This window comes from Pristis pectinata, chromosome 3, assembly GCF_009764475.1.
Source record: "Pristis pectinata isolate sPriPec2 chromosome 3, sPriPec2.1.pri, whole genome shotgun sequence".
Lineage (NCBI taxonomy): Eukaryota > Metazoa > Chordata > Chondrichthyes > Rhinopristiformes > Pristidae > Pristis > Pristis pectinata.
Genome location: NC_067407.1, coordinates 54,137,171 through 54,162,516, shown reverse-complemented (window position 1 = coordinate 54,162,516; position 25,346 = coordinate 54,137,171). Strand labels below are relative to the sequence as shown.

At 43.3% G+C, this 25,346-nt stretch overlaps 1 protein-coding gene across 1 annotated transcript in view; it reads left to right on the top strand.

Moving 5' to 3' along the window:
* The window catches only part of nos1apa (nitric oxide synthase 1 (neuronal) adaptor protein a), a 318,651-nt gene that overhangs the window by 270,231 nt on the left and 23,074 nt on the right, over positions 1–25,346 (top strand). Inside the window, exon 8 of the mRNA XM_052012652.1 lies at positions 1,559–1,568. Coding sequence (XP_051868612.1) covers positions 1,559–1,568 — 10 coding nt within the window. The remainder of the gene's footprint in view (positions 1–1,558; positions 1,569–25,346) is intronic.

Genomic DNA, 25,346 nt, shown 5'->3' with positions numbered 1-25,346 from the left:
ATGGGTTCATTTTAAGACTCCACTGCCAGTGCAGCCCTGAGTAACAGCAAGTGAGGGCTGGAGAATTCAGGCCCAGTTGTTGTAGCCCTATCACCAGCCCTTCTAATATTTATAATATGGGGTGAGAGTTGCAGAGCTTATTCAAGGAAGGAAATGGGTATGGATGTCCATAAGTTAACTGAATTTGTTGAAGAAATTGCAAACAAGGGAAGTTCAGTACATGGAGCCACAAGAGGCTGCAGATGCTGGATTCTAGAGCAAAACCCAATTCTGTTGGAGGAACTCAGCAGGTCAGGCAGCATCTGTGGAAGCAAAGGGATGGCCAACATCTTGGTTCGAGACCTTGCGTCAAGACTGATGCAGGATCTCAATCCTAAATGTCAACCTTCCCTTTTCTTCCACAGATGCTGTTTGACTGCTGAGTTCTTCCAGCAGTTTGTTTTAAGTACAGTTCATGTTGCATAGATGGATTTTCTGGGGAATTTGGTAAGCTATTTGGCAGAAAGTTGCATTAAATGTGAATAAAAGGAATTAAGCTCTGTAGATAAATGACTGGAGGAGATTCAGTGTAAATGAATTAGATTATTTGGGTGAGAAATCAGTAAAGGTGTGCCTTGGCATCTGTGCCAACTCATTTGCGTATGAGTACGACCCATACAGTCGTTGAGTCATCCCAGGTTATGGTTCATCACAATCAATGGGAATGAATTTAGGAGGTAGGCAGGTGGGTTACTAAACTGGGCAGACAGCTGACAAATCCAGAAGAAAATAATCAAGTGTATCTCTTCAACATTTTCAGTGAAAGGAAGTATGCCCTCAACATCAGGAGTCTTAACAGCATAGTGGAGCAGAGAATGAGGCATAAAGATCTTTAAAGTGGGAAGGATGCAAAAGGGTAGGCACAATGAAATCTGCAGCAGTAGATGTGCGGACCTTTATTAAAGTCAGCCAAAGTAACTGGGGATATAACTCCAGATGTTCATTTGAACCTTGTGATGCTGGTTATTACTGAACAGGCTAAGATAAACTAACTTAATAAAGTAGCTATTAAATCCAATATTACCTTTTTCTTGTGATCACTCAGCCACTCAATAAACTCCAAAAGTTACCGTGGGATCCCCAACTAAATATTTCGTTAAAGAGATGAGCAAGAATTCCTAACTGACTGCTAATCCTCTGAATTTGCACAGCTGCTGTTGAGATAGGAAAGTTAAACAACAACATACTTGACTCATTTAGGTCAAAATACTTGTGATTTTTCCTTGAGTAGTCAGTTGTTTTCACAAAGGGTTGTTTGTTATTCACAAATTAACAATTTATTTAAGTTATATTCATAAACGCCTAATTGAGTTAGTGTTGATTTCCTGCAGGATTTCTTCAAATGTATTGAGTGTGTGCACATGTATGCATGTTTCATTTGTGTGTGTAGGGGACTGTTTATATGTATTTTTATGTGTGTGTATGTGGGGTGTGTGTGCATGCATATGGAATGTGTATGTTTGTGTATGTGCACATGGTTAGTGTGTGGGTGTCTGTATATATGAGAGCCACATCACAGCCTTCACAGAGTTTTCACTTTCCTCTTGCATTTAGTCAGGGCTAGGGAGCCACCAGAACATCGTCACCACTGGACAGTGCTTCGCTTGTTATGCAGGTGTTGCATTTTTAGTGGCCTGTGATGCACTGAAGCGTGTCTACCGACTCAGAAATGTTGCCTTGCTACAGCCTTCAGTCATGACGTCACTTTCAAGAGGAGTGACATCAAAGTGAAGAGAAAGGTGACTGAAACCTCCCTTTCAATTCCTTGCTTCCGTCCAGAGCTCTGAAAAAAATCAGCAGTCCATTTAAGTAAGGTGAATGTTGTACAGTCAGCAAGTATGTGTGGGACGTTGTCCTCATGCACTGGGGTTAGAATGTTTTGGGATTTGTTTAGGGATTTGGAAGGAAGGTTTTGATTGATGTCAGCATTTTACACAGAGGTTGTGGAAACATAAGTGGATGAGAAGGATTGAAAAAAAAGTGTCTGAATTTGGAAAGTAGCAGGTCAAGTTTGCACGATTTCACAACATGCTGCTCCCAGCAAGTGGCAAAGTAGAAAGAACAGTTACTCTGCAGTGTCACCCTGAGGCAGTACAACCTGCAGGTAAGCAACCATAAAAATCAAAGCTTACAAATCCTCCTTCAAAAAATTAATCTGAGATTTCCTAAAACCCTCAGTGAGACCCTCTGCAGAAAAAGGGAGGAGTAGAGTAGTTGAGGGACATTTGCAGTTATGATTCAAGGTTTATGAAATACATTGACCTACCTAATTTCTGAAGCAAATAATCTTCAAATAATGCCTGTTCTAAATTGTTATGAAATTCATATGGTGAGTGATTCTTTTTGGCAAGTGCCTTTCAGAAAAAGCCTTGCTCTTTCAATAAATTGTTCTCAGCGTCAAAAATCCACAGTGACTGGAGGCATTTCCAAATTACCTTGAATACAGCAATCTTTAAAGAAATTAAAGAGGACTTTATTCAGACTGTGTCTCCTTTTCATTGTAATTGTTGACAGTTTCCCGCAGTCATCTATTTCCCTCATGCCAGTGAAAATGTTTTCAGTGACTAAAATTGAAAACATGCACTGCCTGGGCTGTAACAATTGCCGTGACTGGTAAACCTAGATAAAGCAATTGCCTCTTTTGAGACCTTTCTTTAGCTGGCTCCCTGATGTGTGTTTCTAAGGTCCCTGGTTGCCATTGTACCTTCTGTTAAGAGCATGGAGAGAAGGGGTAGAGCATATAACAGTAGTGGAAGGCTGGAAGCTCAGTGGTGTGTTTCCCATAGCCACTGAGTCCTGCATGTTCTGCGAAAAAGTGGCTGCACAGATGTCCAAAATGGTACATGGGATTGTCCTCACTTACATTTCCCACACCCCCAAGGATTTCCCTTGAGCCTGAAGCATTGAAAGGTTTGATGGGTTTAGTGTCACGCTTCTACTTAAGCATTCCATTTTTTGTTGTTATTACTTGGTCTCAAATTCTCGGAACTGGAATGAATCCTCCCATTAACTATTTTGTTGCTGCTCAGCATGTTGGTCTGACTTTACTGGAGCTCATTAATAGATGGTTTTGTAGTGTAATTTCAATGTACATTGCACTGTGCCACCCAATTGCAACTATGCATCTTGCTGATTCTAAGGAAGAACAGGATGAAAGCTATTGGCTGGAAATTCAATTATATAATTCTGCATTTTTCTCAGTGTTATGTAATTCTAGATTGCTATTTATCTTGAGTGGAAGATAATAACAACTATTCTAAGGTTCACAACCTTAGTGCATGTATTCACAACCCTCCCCGCCATTGAGGACATCTTCAAGAGGCGGTGCCTCAAGAAGGCGGCATCCATCACCACCTGGGACATGCCCTCTTCACGTTACTACCATCAGGGAGGAGGTACAGGAGCCTGAAGACCCACACTCGACGTTTCAGGAACAGCTTCTTCCCCTCCCCCGTCAGATTTCTGAACGGTCCATGAACCCATGAACATCACCTCATTATTCCTCTTTTGCACTATTTATTTATTTTTGTAACTTATAGTAATTTTTATGTCTTTGCACTGTACTGCCGCTGCAAAGCAACAAATTTCACGACATCTTTCAGTGATAGTAAACCTGATTTTGATTCTGATGGTAGTTTTGTGTCATTCGGAAACAGGGCACTTCCTTTCACCAGGCATCCTTGGGACTCCGATGCAGGTTCAGTGCCTTGGCACATGGGGTGACATCATTCCCATGCAACGCTCCTTTTGGAATGTTGCAGTGGGAGTTGGATGGAATTGCCAGGAGGTGCCTGTCGCTGGGCATGACATGGTCTTCCTTTAATAGTGCCAAACTGGCCGAGTTAAGTGCTTACCTGCATCTTCCCCCCCACCCCCCCCATCCCCCATCCCCACATCTGCACTGAAAGCACCCCATCATACGACCACCATCTTTACCTGCTGGACACGATTTGTCCCACCCACCCCCGCCAAACATACTGCCCGAAACCCCCTCTCTCTACCCAATGGCCCTTGGCTTGCTGCTCCTCTCCAGTTATGAATGAATACGCTCAATGCTTTTCTTGTGGGTCTCTTTGCGTTTCAACGTAGCGTAGTAGATTGTATTAAAGAGTGGCTCTGCAGGGAGTAATTGATAGTTGGTTCCTATCAGTCAGAATGCACCTGAACACTTCATGCTGAGGTTGGAAGTGAATACAGACAGCTCTGTTAGGAAAAAACCGACTTCTGCAGATATGAAGCAGAATGGAAAATAGGATTTCAAATTTCCACTCTTCCCTCCTCCATCTGCCTATCACCTGCCTGCTTTTGTTCAACCCCTTCCCCTTCCTCATCTCTTCATATGGGCCACCTCCCCTCTATCTTTCAGTCCAGGTGAAGGGCCTCGACCCAAAACGTCAACTGTCTGTCTCCTTCCACAGATGCTGCCCGACCTGCTGAGTTCCTCCAGTGGGTTTTTTTTTTTGCACCTCATTGAGAGATTTATCTTTGTAGCTGCTCATCCATATACACAATGCTTGCAATAAAAACAAACAGGAGGATGCTGGAAATACTCTGCAGGTCAGGCAGCATCTACTAGAGAGAGAAAAACAGGCTAACGATCTTTGCTCAGCTCTAGGAAGAATTAGAAGTCAAGCGTGTTTTAAGTTGCAGAGAAGGGGGGAGGATGGAAGGAACAAAGGGAAGGCCTTATGAAAGAATGGAGACCAAGTTAGACTGAATGACATCCATGGTGCTGGTACTGGCTGTAAGAGGAAGCTGAAAGTTTGTTAGCTGCAAATGATTTATCTGAAGGGGATGCAAATAAAAGGAGATGCATGCAAATAGAGGAGGAGAGAAAAAAATGAGGTACAGTAGATATTTTTACCTTTATTAGTCACATGTACATCGAAACACACAGTAAAATACATCTTTTCGTGTAGCATTCTGGGGGGCAGCCCGCAAGTGTCGCCACGCTTCCGGCACCAACATAGCATGCCCACAACTTCCTAACCCCATATGCGTTTGGAATATGGAAGAGAACCGGAGCACCCGGAGGAAACCCACGCAGACACAGGGAGAACGTACAAACTCCTTACAAACAGCAGCCAGATACACTGTAGAAGCAAAATCCTGTAATTACTGGAAATCTGGAAAGAAACAAAGAATGCTAGGGACACTCAGCAAGTCTGGCAGCATATACTGAGAGGGAAAAGCAGAGTTAATGTTTAAAGTTGATGGCCTTTCATCAAAACTGGCCAGTTCTGATGCAAACCAGAAAGGGCAGTTGTCTGTTGGATTCAGCATTGTCCTAAGGACTGTACTTTGCCAAATTAGAAGTCAATGCTTGATTTTTCTAATGTCTTTTGAAGTTGAACCATTAATATGAACAGTTGCTAAAATTTCAACACAGTCCATTGGTTCCTTGTGGAAATAACATCTTTCTTGGAATCAGCATGTACTTGGAGTTGCAATCCATTTTTACTGGAATATTGAACTACAGGGATGCTTTGGCTTTTACTGATTTTAACCAAAAAAGCTCCCCAGAAGACATCATTAAAAACATTTGCGCTGATAAGAGTCAATTAGCAGTATGTTTTGCAATGCCAACATTGTATATTTAATTTGAGACTACAGTTTTTAAAATGCAGATATTGTGCTTGGACTACTGAGATATTGTATTTATTAGTGAACGTGGAACAGAATAGGTTCATCAGTGGGTAACTCAGGATAGGGAAGAGAGAGCAGATTAGTCAGATCACAGGCAGTAATGGATGACTTTGAATGTGTAGATATTGTTTACTATGTTACCAATTTAGTTGCAATTTATCTTGGGATCTGAAAATCATATTTGCATAGGCTTTTTTTGATAACTAAAAATTGCTGATTTTGCCAAGCTCTGATAGTAACAAAAAAAACACAAACTAAACCAAACGTGAAAACCATGATATTCAAACCTTACTTGTAAATCCATGTTCTGAAGAATTTTAATTAATATCCGCACTTAAAAAAAGATCTTTTCCATTAAATCCAGCATCAAAAACATGATTAGTACTCTCAGCCTCACTTTCTCTTTATGATGGTTATGAGCAGCTCTAATGAAAAGGCTCTATGTTGCAGATTCTTGTTTGAAAATCATTAGGAAATATGTTGAGGTTGCTGGACTGCCTTCAGTACTTTCCAGCCAGCATGGCAGCACATTCATGCTCGGAAAAGCAGTGTCCATTTCATTTGTTTCTTTATAGATTGACCACGAGGTCTCAGAGTGACAGTGAAAGACCATTAACAACTTCCTGATTACAACTTTCTGATTGCAAGCAACCACTTCAGTGTTCTTTGATCAATTTAGTTTCTGTTGAGAGGCATGCACTGAATTCATTCCTGGGAAGTGTGACCTAGGTATAACATTTATAACTGATGCTCAGCACACACATTGCAGACTTGTCACCATTCTACACAGCTAACATTCTCTCTCACCAGTTCTGCATTAAATCCTGCTGTCCAACAAGGCACCGAGCACCACCATCAATGAATGTCATTTCTCACCACCCCCTTAAATACTGCTGGAACTTTTCAATATTAAGAAGCCACGGGAATTCAAGGTTGTCTTTTGCCCTGCATTATTACCACCTGGGCCTCAGTCAAAGTATAAATAAATTGGAATGTTTTCAGCAAAGAAAGAGACCATTTGGCCCATTGGACTGTGCTGGCTTCCGGAAGAAGCACCAGTTCTCTTACCTTGTTTTAAATTCTCCTTAAAATATCTGTCAACAACTCTTTAAAATAAAAACAATTATTAATTCTTCTGAGAATACCGGTATCGGTTAAAGAGTAACTTTTGCCCCTGTTAGCTTCGGAACTATTTGGGTTGTGAAATCGGACATGAGTTGGGAAACATCTCGCACTGTACACACCACCCAACACTGACTTCAGCAGAATCAAGCGTCAGGCAAGTTGTATTACAGATGGCAAATGTTTTACCATTTAATTTGCATCTTTATTTCGTGCCAATCAAGGACAGACTATAGGACACATATCAACCTAATGAGCGATCCTTAAAAGGGATACACTTTGCCACCCAGTATGGCTTTAGCATTAAGTTATAGTTGTTGCTGTACAGTTATAGCAGGCAGAAAGAGTGAGATGATCGAATCCAAGTTCACCCTCATATTGTAATGTAGATTTTTTACAAGTTGTATTGAGGAAGCATTCAGACATCTGGCATTTTACCTATCTCGTGCCCACTTGTATATCTTTACAGCACCTTCACCACCTCAGCTGCTCTAGTAGCCTTCTCCTGTGAGATCTACTCTCAGGGTTTATGCTTTGTGTTGGCAGCATTTTTTAAAGCATCGTCTTTGGGGTTTTGCTTACTGGTGTTAAATCATGAATGGAAACGATTCCAAGTTTGTGAGGAGATGTGAGATAAGAAGAAAAAAAGCTGTCATTTATGACCCTCGCAGAGTGCCCTGCAGCTAAAGAAATATTCTGGAAGTGCAGTCAGTGCTGATATCTAAGAAAACATGACAGCCATTTATGGTACACCAAGGTCCCACAAATAGCAATGTGATGACAGCCAGATAGTCTGCTTTTGTGATGTTAATTAAGGGATATGTATTGGATAGTGCCAAGGAATCTTTACTATCCATCTGAGGATTCGTGTTATAAATGGAATCATTTCTCGCTGGGGAGGTGTACTTGTCCACTCAGTCTGTCCTCTGTGCAAGTGGTAGACATAACTGCATTATTTCTGTTTTATTTTCAGAAAACAGATATAAATATTGGAACATCCTGTAGTATTTCAATGCAGGTCCTCCACAGTTTGGCAACACCTGACTTATGTATAGCCCGTACTTACCAACAAGTGTTTGGGAGACCAACGGGATGGATTTGCCAGTGGCTGTGGGGCTGCAGGCATCTTCTGCCGTGCAGGAACTTGGTTTGTGGCCGCTTTTCCGACTAGCAAACTGTTCGGCTTAGAAACAGTTCGCCGGAATGGAACCCTGTCAAAACCCGGGGAGGACTTGTATTTGATTCACATGCAAAAAAGTGCCACTGTTAAAATCCACATAGCTCTCTGTTTTGGGACAGCAGACAGATATCTCAGTCTGGCATTCTTGTACACTGAAACCCTCTGCAGCTCATCACAGGTACCCATAGAACCATAGAACAATACAGGCCCTTTGGCCTACCATGTTGTGCCGCCCTTCAAACCACACCTAAGACTATCTAAATACCCAAGCCCATCATCTTGCATTAGTGCATAAACATCACCTTAACGCTTACACCTTGAAAAGTTTAGCGAGTTCTTTAGAGTACTGTTTAAGAGCTCAGCATAACCTGACAGTGAATAAGGCCAGTCAGCCCATCAAGCAGATTTTTAGAAGGAGGTTAAATAATTTGTAGAGACATGGAAGGCGGTAACTGAATAATTGGTGATGGATGTTGTTGATTGTTTTTACCTTAACTTTTAAACTTAAAGAATCCTAATATTTAAGAAGAAAATGTGTGGAACTTAAAGCATAATAAAAACATCTGTTTGAAAGGCCAACACTCCAATAAAAAGCAACTTTAGAAAACCCATGCTTTTAATTGGGTGGCAGACCAAGCTACAGGGACTAAATAGCCTGCTCCCTACATGTGGTTACAAAGATGTAAGCAGAAAGAAGTTGAGAGTTGTCCCATTTATTGTATAACTCATTGCAATGCAAGGCTCTGGAAATTCTCTGCCTCAGAGAGTTGTGTAGACTGGGCCACTGGAGGTATTTAACGAGGAGGTGTTTAAATTTCTGAAAGATCAGGGAATTGAGGGCTATGGGGAACTGGCACAGAAGACGAGTTGAGGCCTGGGACAGATCAGCCATGACCATATTGAATCGGGGCAGGCTAGAGGGGCCAGGTGGCCTACTCCTGATCCTATTTTCTTGTAGGTCCTTAAGCTGTGTGTAAAAGGTGGAACTGTCATAGCATCCAGTCTTTTGATGTCCAATCTGACCCCAATATCAGTGCCTGTCCTCAAATCTGCAAAATAGGTGACTATTTGCCCCTGTGTAACATCTCTCATCTCCCTCTCCGTCCCTTCTCCCTAATTGAGCCTGTTACCAAATTCCACCCTTCCCTTCATAAGGTAAGATTATCTTTATTAGTCACACATACATCGTAACACACAGTGAAATGCACCTTTGCGTAGAATGTTCTGGGGGCAGCCTGCAAGTGTCGTCACGCTTCCAGCGCCAGCATAGCATTGCCCACAACTTCTAACCCATATGTCTTTTTGGAATGTGGGAGGAAACCGGAGCACCCGGAGGAAACCCACACAGACACACGGGGAGAACGTACAAGCTCCTTACAGACAGTGACCGGAATTGAACCCGGGTCACTGGCGCTGTAATAGCGTTACGCTAACCACTACACTATGCTCTGTTGTTTCCACACTTGACTTAAAAGCATCCTGGTCAACTTCTACCTCCTGTGAGCTCCCAGTCCCTGAAAGTACTCGTGCCCCTGTCCCGACTTGCACCGGGTCTTGTTCACACATCTCCTGCCATGAACAAAATTACCTACAAGATGAGCAGTGCCTCAGTTTTGAAGGACTTATCTTCATTTTCAAATCACTGCACCGCCTCTCCCCTTCTATCTCTGTAATCACCTCGTGCCTGCTCTTGGCACATGGATTCCAAGCAATCTACTGCCAACCAGAAGTGAATTTGCCATAATCTTCCAGGGCTGAGGCAACATGAGTTGCCTTGCATCATTAGAGCAGCACTAAGCATTGCACAGGGTCACTTCTTGGTACTTGTTAATGCTTGACAATAATAATCTTGGAGCAAACTGGGCAGCTGGTGCAATGAGAGAGCCAGCAACAGTCAGAAGCTACAGAGTGTTCTGTCCAGAGAGAATATTGGCTCTGGGAGAGTATTTACTTGTATGTACTGTGCAGGTTTATTATCCCATCAGTCTATTGTAGCTGTTTGAAAAGGTTTCATAAATCACTGTCACTCCAGACCAGCCCAGAGTGGTTTGCGGGGACACTGAAGAATGACTGAAATGTGCAGTAACCAATGCCTGGGGAGTTTTGCCAGACTAGGGTTCGGAGAGAAATGACTTCTAAAGAAATGACAGCTTCTTGTTAAACCAATGTTTTATAGACTTTAGTTTAAAAGGGAGTCACTTTAACAAGACCTCGTTTGAAAAGGGGAATCGTTACAAAGAATGGTACATTGTCTCTCTTTGTTTTGCTTACTGTTTTATTTGGTAGATGGTGAGAGCTGATAAATACTTTCATCCTGCTGAGTTTATGCTAAGTATAGTGCTAGACCATTCAGATGAAAGCGCCCTTCCACACCTATGGTAATGTGACTGGGATTGAGAGTGCAAATCACTTTCTAGTTATAAAAGCAGAAATGCTGAAAACACTCAGCAGATCAGAACTGGCAAAGAGACTTGAACCTGAAATGTTAACTCTTGTTTCTCTTTCCACAGACACTGCCTGACCTGCTGAGTGTTTCCAGCATTTTCTGTTTTATTTCAGATTTTCAGCATCTGCAATTTTTTTTGATGCGCTCATTTCTAGTTACACCTTGGCATCTATTAATTTAGCCTATGGTGGTAAAACTGTCCACATATTTAATTAGTAGCATTTATTAAAATATGGTGTCTTTCGAACAAGTTGGTGCACTTAGCTCCAGATGTGGTCCTAGTTCAAGAGAGAGTGTCCAAAACCACGAGTTGTCACGTACTGAGTACTTTGTTGTCATATACCTCTGGTTAAAAAAAAATCTTGCCCTCAACAGCTGTGTTTGAAATGGGTTCCAATCTTCAGTGTATAATTTGGTAAAGGAATTTCAGCACAGCACTTGGATTTAATCAAAGCTGTCATTCACTGTCTATTTAGTTGTGGATCGCAGTGGTCCAACACATAAAGGGAAATAACATTTCAACAAAGGGGTACAGTTTAATTTAAATTCTCACCTGATCCCCATATCCACTGATTCACATTGTGTCCAAAAATATCTTGAACTTGGCTTTGAGTATATTCAACAACTGACCATCTACATCCTTCTGAAGTCTGAAGATTGGCTTCTTCACAGTTCAGGTTTCTTCAACCAGTGGAAACATCCTCTCAGTATCCTAACTATATCAATGAGATCACCTCTCATCCTTCCAAACTCCACTGAGTCTTACATAGTCTCTCCTTTCAGGACAACACCATCAATCCAAGTTTAGTGAAGCTGTGCTGCACTGACCCCAAAGCAAGTTTCTCCCTTTCTTGCAAAGACCAAATCTACACATGGTGCTCCGGGGGTGCTCTGTCCACAAGCCTAAATAATCGCAGCAGCATCTTTACTGTTGCACTCCCATCCCCTTCCAATTAAGGTCGTGGTTTGAGGAAGTTCCTGCTGAATGAATATGCCTCCTGTAGACTTACCAGCAGAGGGAGTCAGTGGCATGGAAAACGAGGAGGGGAAGAGCCAAATACAGGGGCTCCCTGGGTCATGGATGCCCTGACATATGGAAGACCAACTTTATGCAAGTTCTCCCATATATTTTTAAAACATTTTTCAAGATAGTAGTAATAATTAACAAATTATCCTGCGGTATTCATAATGACTGGATACAGTATATATTCCATTAGTTTAATTATGGGTAATGATAGGGTGATTATGGTGTAAGCAAATACGATATTGCCTTTTAAGAGGACTTTAGATAAAACCAATGAATATGCAGGGAATGGAGGGATATGGATCATGTACAGGCAGAAGTAATTCAGTTGAATTTGGTATCATGTTCAGCATAGATGTTGTGGGCTGAAGGGCCTGTTCCTATGCTATATTAAAATGAAAGAATGACAGCAAGTCTATGTCGAGTGATACCACATGGATTACTATAGAAGACAAATATCTCTGACTTACAGAGAAAAATAGGCTTATGGACAGTTCTCACACCAGAACCCTTACATAACTCAGGCCAGGGATGACTACTGCAGTCCCAAGTGATGGTGAATAATAACCCTTATTTCCACTTGAAAAACATCTTTACGATCTCAGGGCATCCCACGTGCGTTACGAGCAATTGGTGTACCATTTGAGGTATGGACATGGTCATAATGTAGGAAGCCCCTTCAAACAGCAGTGTGATAACCATCAGGCTTTCTATGGAGATGCTGGCTGGGGGACAAATCTTTCCTCTGTTTGGATATCAAATGCTGGCAAGGGATCACTGGGGCCCGCCTGGGAATTTGGAAGGAGTCTTGGTTTTACATCTCAAGGTGTTGCACTCCTTCAGCACTGCAGTGGAGTGTCAGCCTGGATTTTGCTCTCAAGGGTCTAGAGTGGGATTTGAACTCAAAAACCTTCTGTCTCGGGGCAAGATTAGAGAGATGGCTCTGCTGAAGCCTGGAGGCAGGTCGGGGTAAAACTTTCTGAAGGATCCAATTATACTGCAAGTTCTGGTTGCAAGTCACTTTTTCCCATTCAGGTGACAGATAAAAGCGCACGGGTCTGCTCACTCGGTTCCGAATATCGATTGCAGTTTTAACTGAAGGGATCTGGCTGGAGTAAAGAACCCAGTTCAGATGAAGGGTCTCAAACTGAAACGTCGACTATCCATTTTCCACCATAGATGCTGCCTGACCCACTGAGTTCCTCCAGCATCTTGTGTGTGGCTGGAGTAAGAAACACTGGAGAGGTAAAAGGAAGACTGGGAATAGGAAGACGTGGATATTGGAGAAGCCAGTGTGGGCCCGAGTGGAAAGCTGTGGGCGATTTGGATAGAGGAATGCCCAGTAACTGGACTTTTGTCCTCTACTGACATGTGAAACATATAATGAGTGAACACCCACCCCAGTCTCCTGAGAAACAAATGACAAAACTGCCCAAAGATATTTGAAAGGTAGCATTATTATGCATAGCACATGAGTTCATGGTGTGAGATGTGTGCAGTTCCCTCCAGCTACTGCCACACAGATCATTGAGGAGCAAATCAGAGCTCAGAACATGTTTGCCTGGCAGTTGTACAGAGACAGAAAAAATATGGCCATAAAGGAGGAGGGAACTGTGGGGCAGGGAAGATTGTGGTGTTTGGGCAACACCCCCATCTTTTCTTTCCATGCTGTGGACGATCAATGGGCCAGTGATGACTGCTGCAGTCCCAAGTGATGGTCAATAAAAAGCCTGGGGTCAGTGAAGGGGACATTGGCCTTTCTGTCACGTTGGCCATTGAAACATAAGGCTGGGAGATGCTGTGTGAAGGGCATTGATGGGACAGTGGGGATGGCCTTTCTCTCCCACCCTGCGCCACGTGCTCCTGGTTTAGTTAATAATGAAGCAGGTGGGTTTCCCCCAAAACTTATAATTTCTGCCAGCAATGGAGTTGCAATGGGACTTTTGATGACGTTAGCTCTGCATCAGGCACTGAATGAATGGCAATTACACAGTGGGGCTTACACAGTTACACAATCTGGCAGCGCCTGGGTGAATATCTCGATGGGAGCTAATTGCTAACACGATCTAAAACACAGAAATGGTTTGCAGACATGCAGTGATGTTTGAGTGCACCAATAAAGGCGAAATCTAGTTTCTAACCAGTGGTCAGGGCAAGGCAGAGTGGGAGATTTTGTTGAAAGGTGACCTACAGGACAGAAACGGGAAGGAGGGTGGAGTGAAATGTGGCAGGAAGATGCCCATAGAAAAGTGAGATGCTGGAATCCAGAGCACTGTTGCATGAGTGATATTTAGGAAAAACATCAATGACACCAAAGCATCATGGATCTGGTTCAAAAGGAACTGATAAAGGCCATTAGACCCAACCAATGTACCCCTGATCAGCTCGGCATCAGATACCCTAATACCAACTGTGAGAGTATCCAAAATGGATCTATTTAGGAATCCACCCATCTGCCCAGTTATTGTGCTCGGCGGCGCCTAGATATCATGAGCTTGGGTACAGGATGGCAGATCTGTACAGCATGGCTGAACCAGGACTTATGTCACATCAGGAGAGTAGGAGTGCAGTTAAATGGGAGTAAGCCTCCAAGTAATTACCCAGTGAGTGTTGTCCCCACCCTGCCTGACATGGTTACTCACCATTGAACCTGGGGAATGAGGAGGAAGACCTCCAGTACCTAAACAATCAGGTTATACCTTAAGGTCACTGAACCAGATTGACCAATCCATTATCAGCAGGTTCAGTGAAATGTAGACCACATTGTTCATTAACCAGTGACTGTCCTTCACCTATCTTGCTGAGAAGCACTTGGTTACCAAGGCTGTTATCTGATTTTCAGGAGGCAGAGCTCTTTTGAACCACAGCAACTCTGCTCTTCAGAAGGGCTAACATGTCAGCTACTTCTGCACCAGACTTCCCTTGTGAGGGGCTTTAGTTAAATAATACAAGGGAGGAGTGGAGACCTCCCTCACCAGAAGTCACTGATTGGTCATTAGAAGGCTGAGCAATGCATCATCCCATTGTGAAGAATTCCAATTCTTTCCTCCATTTAGAGAAATATAGCACGGAAACAGGCCCAAGGCTCACTCAGTCTGCAGCGACATCATCCAACCATCTTTACCCTAATCCGATGCTAATCCATTCTATTTTCCCAGCGTTCCCATCAACTGCTTCGCAGGTATTTCCTCTCACATACACCCTAGCAGAAATTTACAATGGACAAATCAACCTACCAATCCATGCATTTTCTGGGTGTGGAGGAAACTGGAACTTCAGTCTTACATGAGGCAGGAAAGATCCTTGTGTTACATGCCTATTGATTCCTAACTTTGAGGGAACTGTTTGAATACAAATCTTGTAGTTTGCAAGCTAACCTGTCCCCTATTATTGATAAACACTATCTGCCTGCCTTCTCAACATACTCTTTGATTGTGTATTCTAAACGTGCTTTGCATCCTTAAGCACTGGGCTCCCTCACTAACATAGTCAACTAACATTACACTACTGATTCTTTGTTAAAACCGGTCCAAAACACTTTACCCTCAAGACGGAATCAGCAATCTAGCTGGCCTTGTTCACATATTTGTTGATCCACAGGACACATGGAGCAAATTGCTTACATTTTCTTTCTAAATAATGATCAGCAAACTCCCAAGGGAGCTTTCCTGGAAATTAAGCTCTGCTAATGCAAATTTTCTGAAGATTACCTCAGGGTATTTTGGTTTGGCTCAGTTATAGTGTAATATTTTTTAAATAGATACGAGTCCCAGAATACTACCTTAGGGCAATTTTGGTTACATATTTCATTATAAAGTGGAGTGACAAATCTAACATTAGACTGGTGCCATCTTGGTGCCATCTTGTTGCCACTCCATTCTTGCATCCCAGCATTTAAGTGTAATAGGAACAAGGTACAGATAAACTTCCCTACAAGGGTAAATGGTGGAAAAGACTCTTTCAGTTTGTAAGAGGGCAGCACAGTGGTGTAGCCAGTAGAGCCACAGCCTCACAGCCCCAGTGACTCTGATTCAATCCTGGCCTCCAGTACTGTCCATGTGGAATTTGTATGTTCTCCCTGTGACCGTGTGGGTTTGCTCTAGGTGCTCCGCTTTCTTCACACATCCAAAAATGTGTGGATTGGTAGTTTGATTTGGCTACTGTAGATTGCCCCGAGTGTGTAGGTGAGAGGTAGATTTTGGGAAGGAGTTGATGGGAATGTGGGGAGGATTAAAAAGTTGGGTTAGCGTAGCATTGGTGTAAAAGTGGATGGTTGGTGGTTGGCCCAGACTTGGTGGGCTGAAGGACCTGATTCCGTGCTATATCTCTGTATGTGGTACAAAGAACTGGAGTTTTTCACAAAACAAAGAAATGCTGTGTGAGAAGAGCCTTGATGCATTCATGGGACACAAGATTTTGAGGGGACAAATCGATCTGAGTTATAAATAGTCATGAACAGGAACCATCCTCAGCCAATCTGACTTGCAGGCTCCACGGAAACTACGGAAGATAGATTGCGCGAGCCTGCAGTGCAAGCTCACTGTAGTTGAGCAGGTTGTTCCCAGGTTAAGAGGTGGTAGCCCCTCTGTCTCTGAAATGCTCCTGGCACAAAGACTCTGGCCCGCTGAGCACTGCCTGATGAGCTTAAAAAAAAACAGGCGTACTGCAGCATGAAATTAAAAGCCACTTGATTAGTGGCAGCAGGAGTTGTTCTCAGTGAGGAATCCCAGCTAGACATGTTTCCTTTGTGTAAATCAGTGGACAATATTGCTGCCTTTAATGGGCATGGGTTCATCACCTAATGGTTGGTGATGTGGAGAAGCGTAGGCTCAGCTGTAAAATGCACGATGGCAACCTGAATGGAGAGATGCTGCAATCAGCTTTACTAGACAGTGGGAAATTACCCCATGGGTAATTAACATGAAAGGCCTGATGAAATTTCACCCACAGTGCAGTTCCAAGTGAAAGGGTTGGGTGACGAAAGATTTTGTGGCTGGTGTCATGCTGTGTGGTCACATTCTGCCAATAAAAATGTTTTCCCCGTTTAGTCACGGAGTTATGCAGCATAAAAACAGGCCCTTCTGCCCACCACGTCCATACTGACCTTTTCCAGCTATACCATTCCCATTTGCCCCCATGAGGACCGTGTTCTTCAGTGCCCTGCCAGTGTATGACTAAGTGCCTCTTAAGTATACTGTTTGTATCTGATTCCACCATCTCCTCTGCCAGCGAGTTCTACACATCAGTCACTCTCTATGTAAAACAAAAATACCCCTTTAAAACAATAACAACAATGCATTACATGGGAAAGTAGCTAAGCCTGAGAAAGAGAGAGGAATAGGCTGAAAGGGTGGGATGAAGGAAGGTGGGAGGAGGCGCATTCAATTTTTTAAAAAAATTAGAAAGCAAAAACAGCAAATACTCAAAATCTGAAATAAAAACAGAAAACGATGGAGGGACTCAGCAGGTCAGGCAGCATCTGCAGAGAGAGAAACAGCATCAACATATCAGGTTCAGTTATTCTCCGCACAGATGCTGCCTAACCTGCTGAGTATCTCCAGTAATATTTTTTTAATTGTGTCACCCAAAAAAAAACCAATGTTTTCTCATGCTCTAAGACAACAGGTTATATTTTCTTTCTCTAGATTCTGGTAGCTAAATGGATTTAAATTGATGTGAACTCACTCTGTCTGAGATGGGAGTAGGGTCAATTTAGGGATAGTTGTTTATGGGATGGGATGATCAACAATCTCTCAGCTCTGGCCTGTTGGAAGAAATGTCTCCTCCATTCTACTTCGTCCCACTCACCAGCGAAAACTTTTCCTATTTCTGCTCTTTTCAGACGCTTTAAACTTTGAAGCCTAAAGTACTTGTGTCCCTATTTATTATGAAGGTGTAGGAAAAGCCCTTGCAGTCACTGCAGCAGTACAGTAGTTCACCCGAGATTTCTATTATTCTGTCCACTTCCTCCAAGATACCAAGCCAGTTCCTCCAAACACATCTGACTTTCAATTAGTTTTTTTAACCCTCAGTTACAGAGAGCCATAAATCAAGTGAATGGATTTGATAAGTAATATTTGATCTGTAAATCAGAGGGAGGGGAATGAAGAGGAGTTGTTTGAAATACACAAGGAAAGCTGAACAACTGCTGAAACCCAGTTACTAGGTCATTTATCACATAGCTTCACACACAGAATCAACTTTTAAAGTTGGCTACTTAATCTGTGGCTTCCATCCAAGCCTCCTTTCCCTGCAATAACATTTAAGATGTTTAAACATGCATCTGGGTAGCTCCAAGCTAATTAAAAGTGTGAATAGCAGTACTTAGGCATTCCAAGTAATTTTCGCTGTGCAATTAATAAATTCAGACGGACCCTGGATAGGAATGAACAATAGGAAAAATAAAAATCAGCATGTAAAAATAGACTCTTTGTGGGTGGGTTGAAAGTACAGAATCTCAGTGAATTAGTTTTAAACAACACAGAATCGATTTATTAATACGCATATATTTTACACAGGCCAACTTTGGCAGGAACTATTTCCCACTCTGTTATTTCCATTAAGGGAAAAGCCCTGTATGAGCACATTTCAAACGATCTGATTGCTGAGTGTGATGCACAGTCTGTACCCTAGCTTGGTATCTGAAGGAAGTAAACAGAATAATAGAAATTTCAGGCAAACTACTGTATTACTGCAGTGACTGCAAGGGGTTTCGTTACACCTTCATTATAAATAGTTAGACACGTAGACTCTGGGCTTCAAAGTTCAAAGCAGCTGAAAAGAGTGCCCCAGAACAAGATGCACTCATCATACTTTGGCCAATATGGGCCAGGAAAGGGGTGGAGGCGGGTGCAAGTGGGTGCTTGATGGTCGACATGGGCTCAGTGGGCTGTATGGCTCTATAATTATTATTTCCATTCATTGAAGTCTTTGTGTATGAATATTTGTAGAAACAGCTCAGCAATCCTTACATGCGATGGAACAGGTTGTGTGTGTTTAAGTTCTGGGAATGGTGGCAGAGGGCTGGGATGTATTGGTGGTGATAAGAGGCCACTTGCAGCTCCATGTGGCACAGAAGGATATCATGTCAGCTCATCATCTCTGGGGACTGGGTTTAGACCAGGCCTGATGCTGGGAATGAAAGCTTTGCCAGCTGTAAATGAAACTCGTAGGTGCAATCTTGATCCAGTTCCTGTGCACAGGTTCACAGTGCAGAACAATCCTTTGAGTACAATATTGGCTTTTTGCAATGAGGCCTTAATGATGTTTGCATAATAGGAGATGCATTGCTGGAAGACCAGAGTTAAAGCCTCTTAGAGTGAATTTTGTCATAGCCAGGTGCTATATCTGACCTAAATATCTTAGGGTTGTTGACAAAGCCCTGGAAACTGCTTTCACTCCAATGCCAGAACTGGGTGTTTTCTGAGAAATTTTCTTAATCAAAAGCATATAGGATTCCCAATGTTTGTTACTAAGCAACGAGTCCCACTCAAAGCCCATGAGCACTGCTGTCAGATAAAAGCACGTTCCATTGGGATGGCCCCACCCGAGGCCAAATAACTGGTCATCACTCACTTACAGGTCCATGCCTACTGAATGGGGAGCTAGTAAAGCTGCTGTCTCACAACTCCAGCGGCCCAGGTTCAATCCCAACCTCTGGTGCTGCGTGTGTGCAGTTTGTATGCTCTCCTTTTGACCATGTGGGTTTCCTCTGGCTGCTCCAGTTTGCTACCAAACCCCAAAGATATGTGGGTTGGTAGGTTAATTGACCACTGTAAATTGCCCTTGGTGTGTCAATGAGTGCATAGAATCTGGGAAGAATTGACGGAAAAGAGAACAAAATGGGATTAGTGCAGGATTAGTGTATATTTGTGGTTGGCATAGACTTGATGGGCCGAAGAGCCTGCTTCTATGCTGTATAACTCTACGAAACAAGGCTACTTGGTTCCTGTGGGAACATATTCTGACAGGGGTGGTTTCAAACTTTTCTACAATGGGATAGAATAGGCAGGAAGAGACGGTGAAGGAAAGAATCCAGTTTTATTCCGCCAATTTAATTGAGTAGATTATATTTCCCAGGTATAACTACATAGCTCAAACTCTGCCAGCTGACAAGATCTGAGAGTTCTTCATACAAATATTGGATTAAGCAAATTGTCTCACTCAACCAATCATTCCTACTAGGAGAAAATTCAGGGCACAAAGTCAAACAAAGGTTATGAGGGCTTCAACTGAGGATAATGCTGTGAATCCCATTTCGAAACTTGGAGGAAATTTTGACTTCGAGATTCAGTAAAAATTGCAGTGTTATTTAGTAGTATTTCTGATGTCTTGAAATTTACCCAACAGCGATGCTTTTGGAAAACCAGTTTTAACCAATTGTGAAGATACAAAAAAATTCTGCAGATGCTGGAATCTGGAGCAATGCACAAAAAGTGCTGGAGGAACTCAGCAGGTCAGGCAGCATCCATGGAGGGAAATAAACAGTCGACCCTAAGGTTTCTGCCCGAGACTGTTTATTTCCCTCTATGGATGCTGCCTGACCTGCTGAGTTCCTCCAGCACTTTTTGTGTATTTAACCAATTGCGAGGCATAGTGGATGGTCAGGTAGGCATGCATGGATTCATCGCAGGAGCGGACTAGCTTGCAGTTCTCAATGAATGGGGCACAGAGTCCCGAAGGTTGGAGTACCTTGGCAAAGTTATAGTGTGGAGCTAAACAACCTTGATATAGTTGTTCCTGTGTTTCAGTCTGGGGGGAAAGAAAATCAATTTTCAGTTGCAAAGCACTGAAAACAAAATGCAGTATTATGCAATTGAATTTCTCAACAGTAGATTTCATTGACATGAACTTGTAACTGAACTCCACCTGAACCAGCACAGCACAACAGCAGGAGCCTTATCACACGTGATTAGTTTGAGCTGTCAGAACAGATATGAGATGACACTACCAGTAGAAGGTGGAAGACATGAAATCCACTCTACCGTGGATGTCTCAATTGTTTAATAAAGTGATGTGCCTTTTACATAGAACAGTACAGCACAGAACAGGCCCTTCGGCCCACAATGTTGTGCCGACATAGCTATTCCCTTCTACCTACAGAATGTCCATATCCCTCTATTTTCCTCTCATTCGTGTGCCCATCCAAGCCCCTCTGAAAAGTCCCCTTGCAGAGTTTCCCGTAGTTCTGTGATCAATGTCCTAGCTTCAATGCTATTGGGGTAAATCCTCTTGTCCTCGGTCCTGCTGGGTGTCTGTAATGACAATGTGGTGGCAGTATTACATTGAAAGAGCTGCTGCTGGTGCAAAATTCCACCGTGCTGACTCTGACCGACCACAATCTTTGCCTTGGTAGAATTAGCACCCATCTCTTCCCCTCACTCTGCCCAGCACACCATCTTCTGCTTTTACTCGACCCACCCATGGGTTAAAGAGGGAGGGCTCAGCTTTAAGAAAACTGCTGCGGTTCTAGTGATTGGAGGCTGTCCTGTAATATAACGCCCAAATGTGCACTAGTTAATTAAGCTGCAGCTGGGAATGATATTTATAGAGTCTCAATTCACTGGCCACTGTGCTCAGCTGTGGAATTTAATCAGAACAATATGGCTGTGTGATTTATACCTCAATCGATGGCCCCTGTCATGCTCTTTATTATTTTTCACTACTTTCTCTTTGTGTGCACCTTCCTGCAAATTTTTTCCTCTTGCACAGGAACGTCGACCCAGCAGGAACAATGAAGGGTCGCTGCACGTTCCTGCTTATTCTCTCACCCATGACCTTTGCAACTATCATCCAGTATCCACTTTGATAGCTTTGCTGTCTGTTTCTCAGTTCTTCCACTCTCTTTCTCCTTGGCAGGTTTTACCAAGCATCGGTACTCATGTCCTTGAAACCTCCCTCCGATTTTGTTTTTTTTCTTTTTGTATATTTGTGCTTGATGGTCGGCATGGACTTCTTGTGTCTCTCTCACTCTCGAACATTTACACTCACACTCATGTTTGGCCGGATGTAAAAGATACCTCTGGGCTTAGAGATCTAGAATCATGGGGAAAAGGAGCAGGAGTAGGCCATTCAGCCCTGTTCCGCCACTCAACGTGCTCATGGCTGATCATGCGCTTCAGTGCCCGTTTCTGTCTTCTCCCCAATTTCCTTGATTCTTTTAACATTAGGGAGTACATTTATCTCTTATTTCCTGTCACCTCTGTCTAAATGGCCAACCCCATATGTTGAGACCGCTGATTCCAGACAACCCAGTGAGCGGAAACATCAGCACCACATCGCCCTGTCAAACCGAGTAAGAATTTTGTACATTTCAATGAGATCACTTCTAATTCTTCTAAACTTGAGAGAGTATAGGCCCAGCCTGCTTCAACTCGCCTCATCCAACAGCTGCCACCACACCCTACCCATCCAGTAATTAATCTGGTGAATCTTTGTTGGACTTCCTCCATTACAAAGGCTATCCTATTGGCTTATTATTGTCACATGCACCGACATACAGTGAAAAACTTTTGTTTGCAACCATTCAGACAGATCATTCCATACATAAGTATATCGAGGTAGTAAAAGAAACCAGAATGTAGTGTTGCCGCTACAGAGAAAGCGCAGTGCAGGTAAACAAATAAAGTGCAAGGGCCACAGCGAGGTAGATTGGGAGGTCAAGAGTTCATTCCTAGAATATGAGAGGTCAGTTCAAGAGTCTGATAACAGTGGGATAGAAGCCATCCTTGAGTCTGGTGGTACATGCTTTGGAGCTTTTTTTATCTTCTGCCCGACAAGAGGGGAGAAGAGAGGATGACTGGGGTGGGAGAGGCCCTTGATTACGTTGGCTGCTTTCTCGAGGCAGCGGGAAAGTGTAGTTTGAGTCAATGGATGGGAGGCTGGTTTGCGTGATGGACTGGGCTGCGTTCACAGCTCTCTGCAACTTCTTGCAGTCTTGGTCAGAGACATTGCCATACCGAGCTGTGATGCATCCAGGTAGGATGTTTTCTGTGGTTCGTCTGTAAAAAATTGGTAAGAGTCATCAGGGACCTGCTGGATTTCTTTAACCTTCTGAGGAAGTAGAGGTGTTGATGTGCTTTCTTGGCTGGAGCATCATCCTTGCTGAAGTAGGGAGATCAGACTTGTATGCAATTTTCCAGGAACGGTCTCACTAGGACTTTTTATAATTTCAGTAAGATGTCACTAATCCTGTACTCAAATCCTCTTGCAATATAGGCCAACACACCATTTACTGTCCTCATTACTTACTGAACCTGCATGTTAGCTTTCAGTGATCTTTGCATAAGAATGCCCAGGTCCCTCTGAACACCTTTCAAACTCTCACTATTTAAAAAAAAAGTACTCCTTTCCCTTTCAAAGCGGATAACTACACATTTTCCCACATTATTTTCCACCTGCCAAGTCCATGCTCATTCACTTACCCTCTCCATATCCCCTTGAAGCCTCTCTGCGTCCTCCTCACAACTCACGCTACCACATTGCTTTGTATTATCAGCAGACTTCAATATGTTACAGTTAGTCCCCTCTTCCAAATCAGTGCAGTGGTATGGTATGAATTTATGCCTGCTTTGTGGATTTGGAGGAAGAGGGAATGTAAAGGAAAGGCTTCCTGTTCCATTCCTTTGTTTGTGTGGCTGATTGGCAGGTGGTATTTCTGCTGTACTTCCCTTATATTTGCACATTGGGCAGTGAATCATTACGTGCTCTGTCATCTGTTCATGAGCAGAGTCACACTCTGAATACGACTTTCTTCTCACCTTGTACATCAAACAAAACTTACTTTTCATCAATCTATCTACTACACCTTTTGCAGAGACAGTACAGAGATGCTCATACCCGACATGGAAGATCAAAGCCAGAAACCTCTGTGGCTATTCTATCACCAGATGCTTGTTTGTGACCTCTTGCTAGTTCCTAAAGTTCTCCAAGTTCCACTGGGTTTGAAATTGCCTTGCTGGAGATTAGATATCTGGTTTAGAAGGTCTTGTATAATTTCAAGCGATGGTAAGGTTTTGGTAGAAAGAGGGAGATGTTTACTTTTCTCGAATTGCTGGGTTTTGCAGAGGATGGCAGCATTGTCATAAAAGGTAGATGGAGGCAGCAAAATCTGCCAGCACTGACGGCCAGTGTATTGGAATGGACTTGATGGCCCCAGTGATGCACCGCATTGCAGTGGTCAGTTTGACATTATCAAGTAAGATAAGAAGATCCACACCAGTCTTCTGAGGCACAAGAAATTCTGCAGATGCTGGAATTTCCCTCCAGAGATGCTGCCCGACCTGCTGAGTTCCTCCAGCACTTTTTGTGTATTGCTCCAGATTCCAGCATCTGCAGAATTTATTGTGTCCTAATGAAGGGTCTCAGGCCGAAACGTCGACTGTTTATTTCCCTCCAGATGAATCCAGGGAAATGCTAGATGCTGGAATCTGGAGCAATACACAAAAAAATGCTGGAGGAAACTCAGTGGGGTCAGGGACCTACTAACTCAGGGACCCAAGGTCTTTGATATCTGAATGTTCCTTCCCCACTTTGACGTAGGCATAGGCCAGAGAGAATCTCAAGAGTCAGGGAAATGTCGCAATTCTTCAAGGAAACTTTGAACACATCCTAGAATCTTTTCCTCTGTTCGCCTGGTGTGTTCTTCTGTGATGGAGCTTATACAAAGTACTCAGCCACTAACTTAATAAGGGTCCATTGCTGATGTCTTTGCCCTAATGCAGACAGCCTCCTGCTTGTGTTTGTCAGCTTCCGAATCAAGAGGTCAGCGTATATTATTGACCAATAATCTGTAGGGCTGGACAAGCGATCTATAAACTCAGACACAAGAGATTCTGCAGATGCTGGAATCTGGAGCAACACACACAAAATGCTGGAGGAACTCAGCACGTCGGGCAGCATCGATGGAGAGAAATGAACAGTCGACATTTTGGGTCAGGACCCTTCATCAGGACTGGAAAGGAAGAGGGCAGAAGCCAGAATAAGAAGGTGGGGGGAGGGGGAGGAGCACAGGCTGGCAGGTGATAGGTTAGTCCCGGTGAAGTGGGGGGGGGGGGGGGGGGGGGGGAGTAGGTGGGCGAGGGAGGGAGGATGAAAGGGAACGATGTGAGAAGCTAAGAGCTGATAGGTGGAAGAGCAGAGGGTAACTTCCGGTAACTCCTTCCCTCTGTTTTTCCCCCTTTTACCCCCCTTTGTTTTCCTTCATTCCTGTGGCCCCTTCACCCCTTCTCTGCCCTCATGGCCTGCCCACTTCCTCCCTCCTATTCTCCACCTCCATCCCTTTATTTCATGGTCTACTGTCCTCTCCTTCTAGATTCCTCCTTCTTCAGCTTCCCACATCTCCCAGCTTCTCACATCACTCCCTTTTATCCCACCTACCTTCCCCCTCTCACCCGGACTCACCTATCGCCTGCCAGCTTGTGCTCCTCCCCCCTCCCCCCACCTTTTTTATTCTGGCTTCTGCCCTCTTCCTTTCCAGTCCTGATGAAGGGCCTCGACCTGAAACGTCGACTATTTATTTCCCTCCATAGATGCTGCCTTACCTGCTGAGTTCCTCAGCAAATCCCACCACTGCTACTGAGAAACTAATTTCAATTAAAGAAGTAAATCTGGAATAAAGGTTATCTACCTACTGCAAGAATTGTTTACTTCTCTTGCCATTTTTATTTAAGATGTTCTGTGAAATGGTATTTTTTAGACCTTGCGCACTGTAGTCAATTTTCTGCTGCAGAAGTCAGTGAATTGAACTCCTGGTTAATAAACCTACTATCAATGTGCTGGATTTACCCATCTTTCATCTTCAGAAGAAGTCATTTTGCAAGTTACTAATTGTGTCTGGGGGTTTATCCCATATTGTGTTGTACTTTCACACAGTCTGAATGCTTAACTGG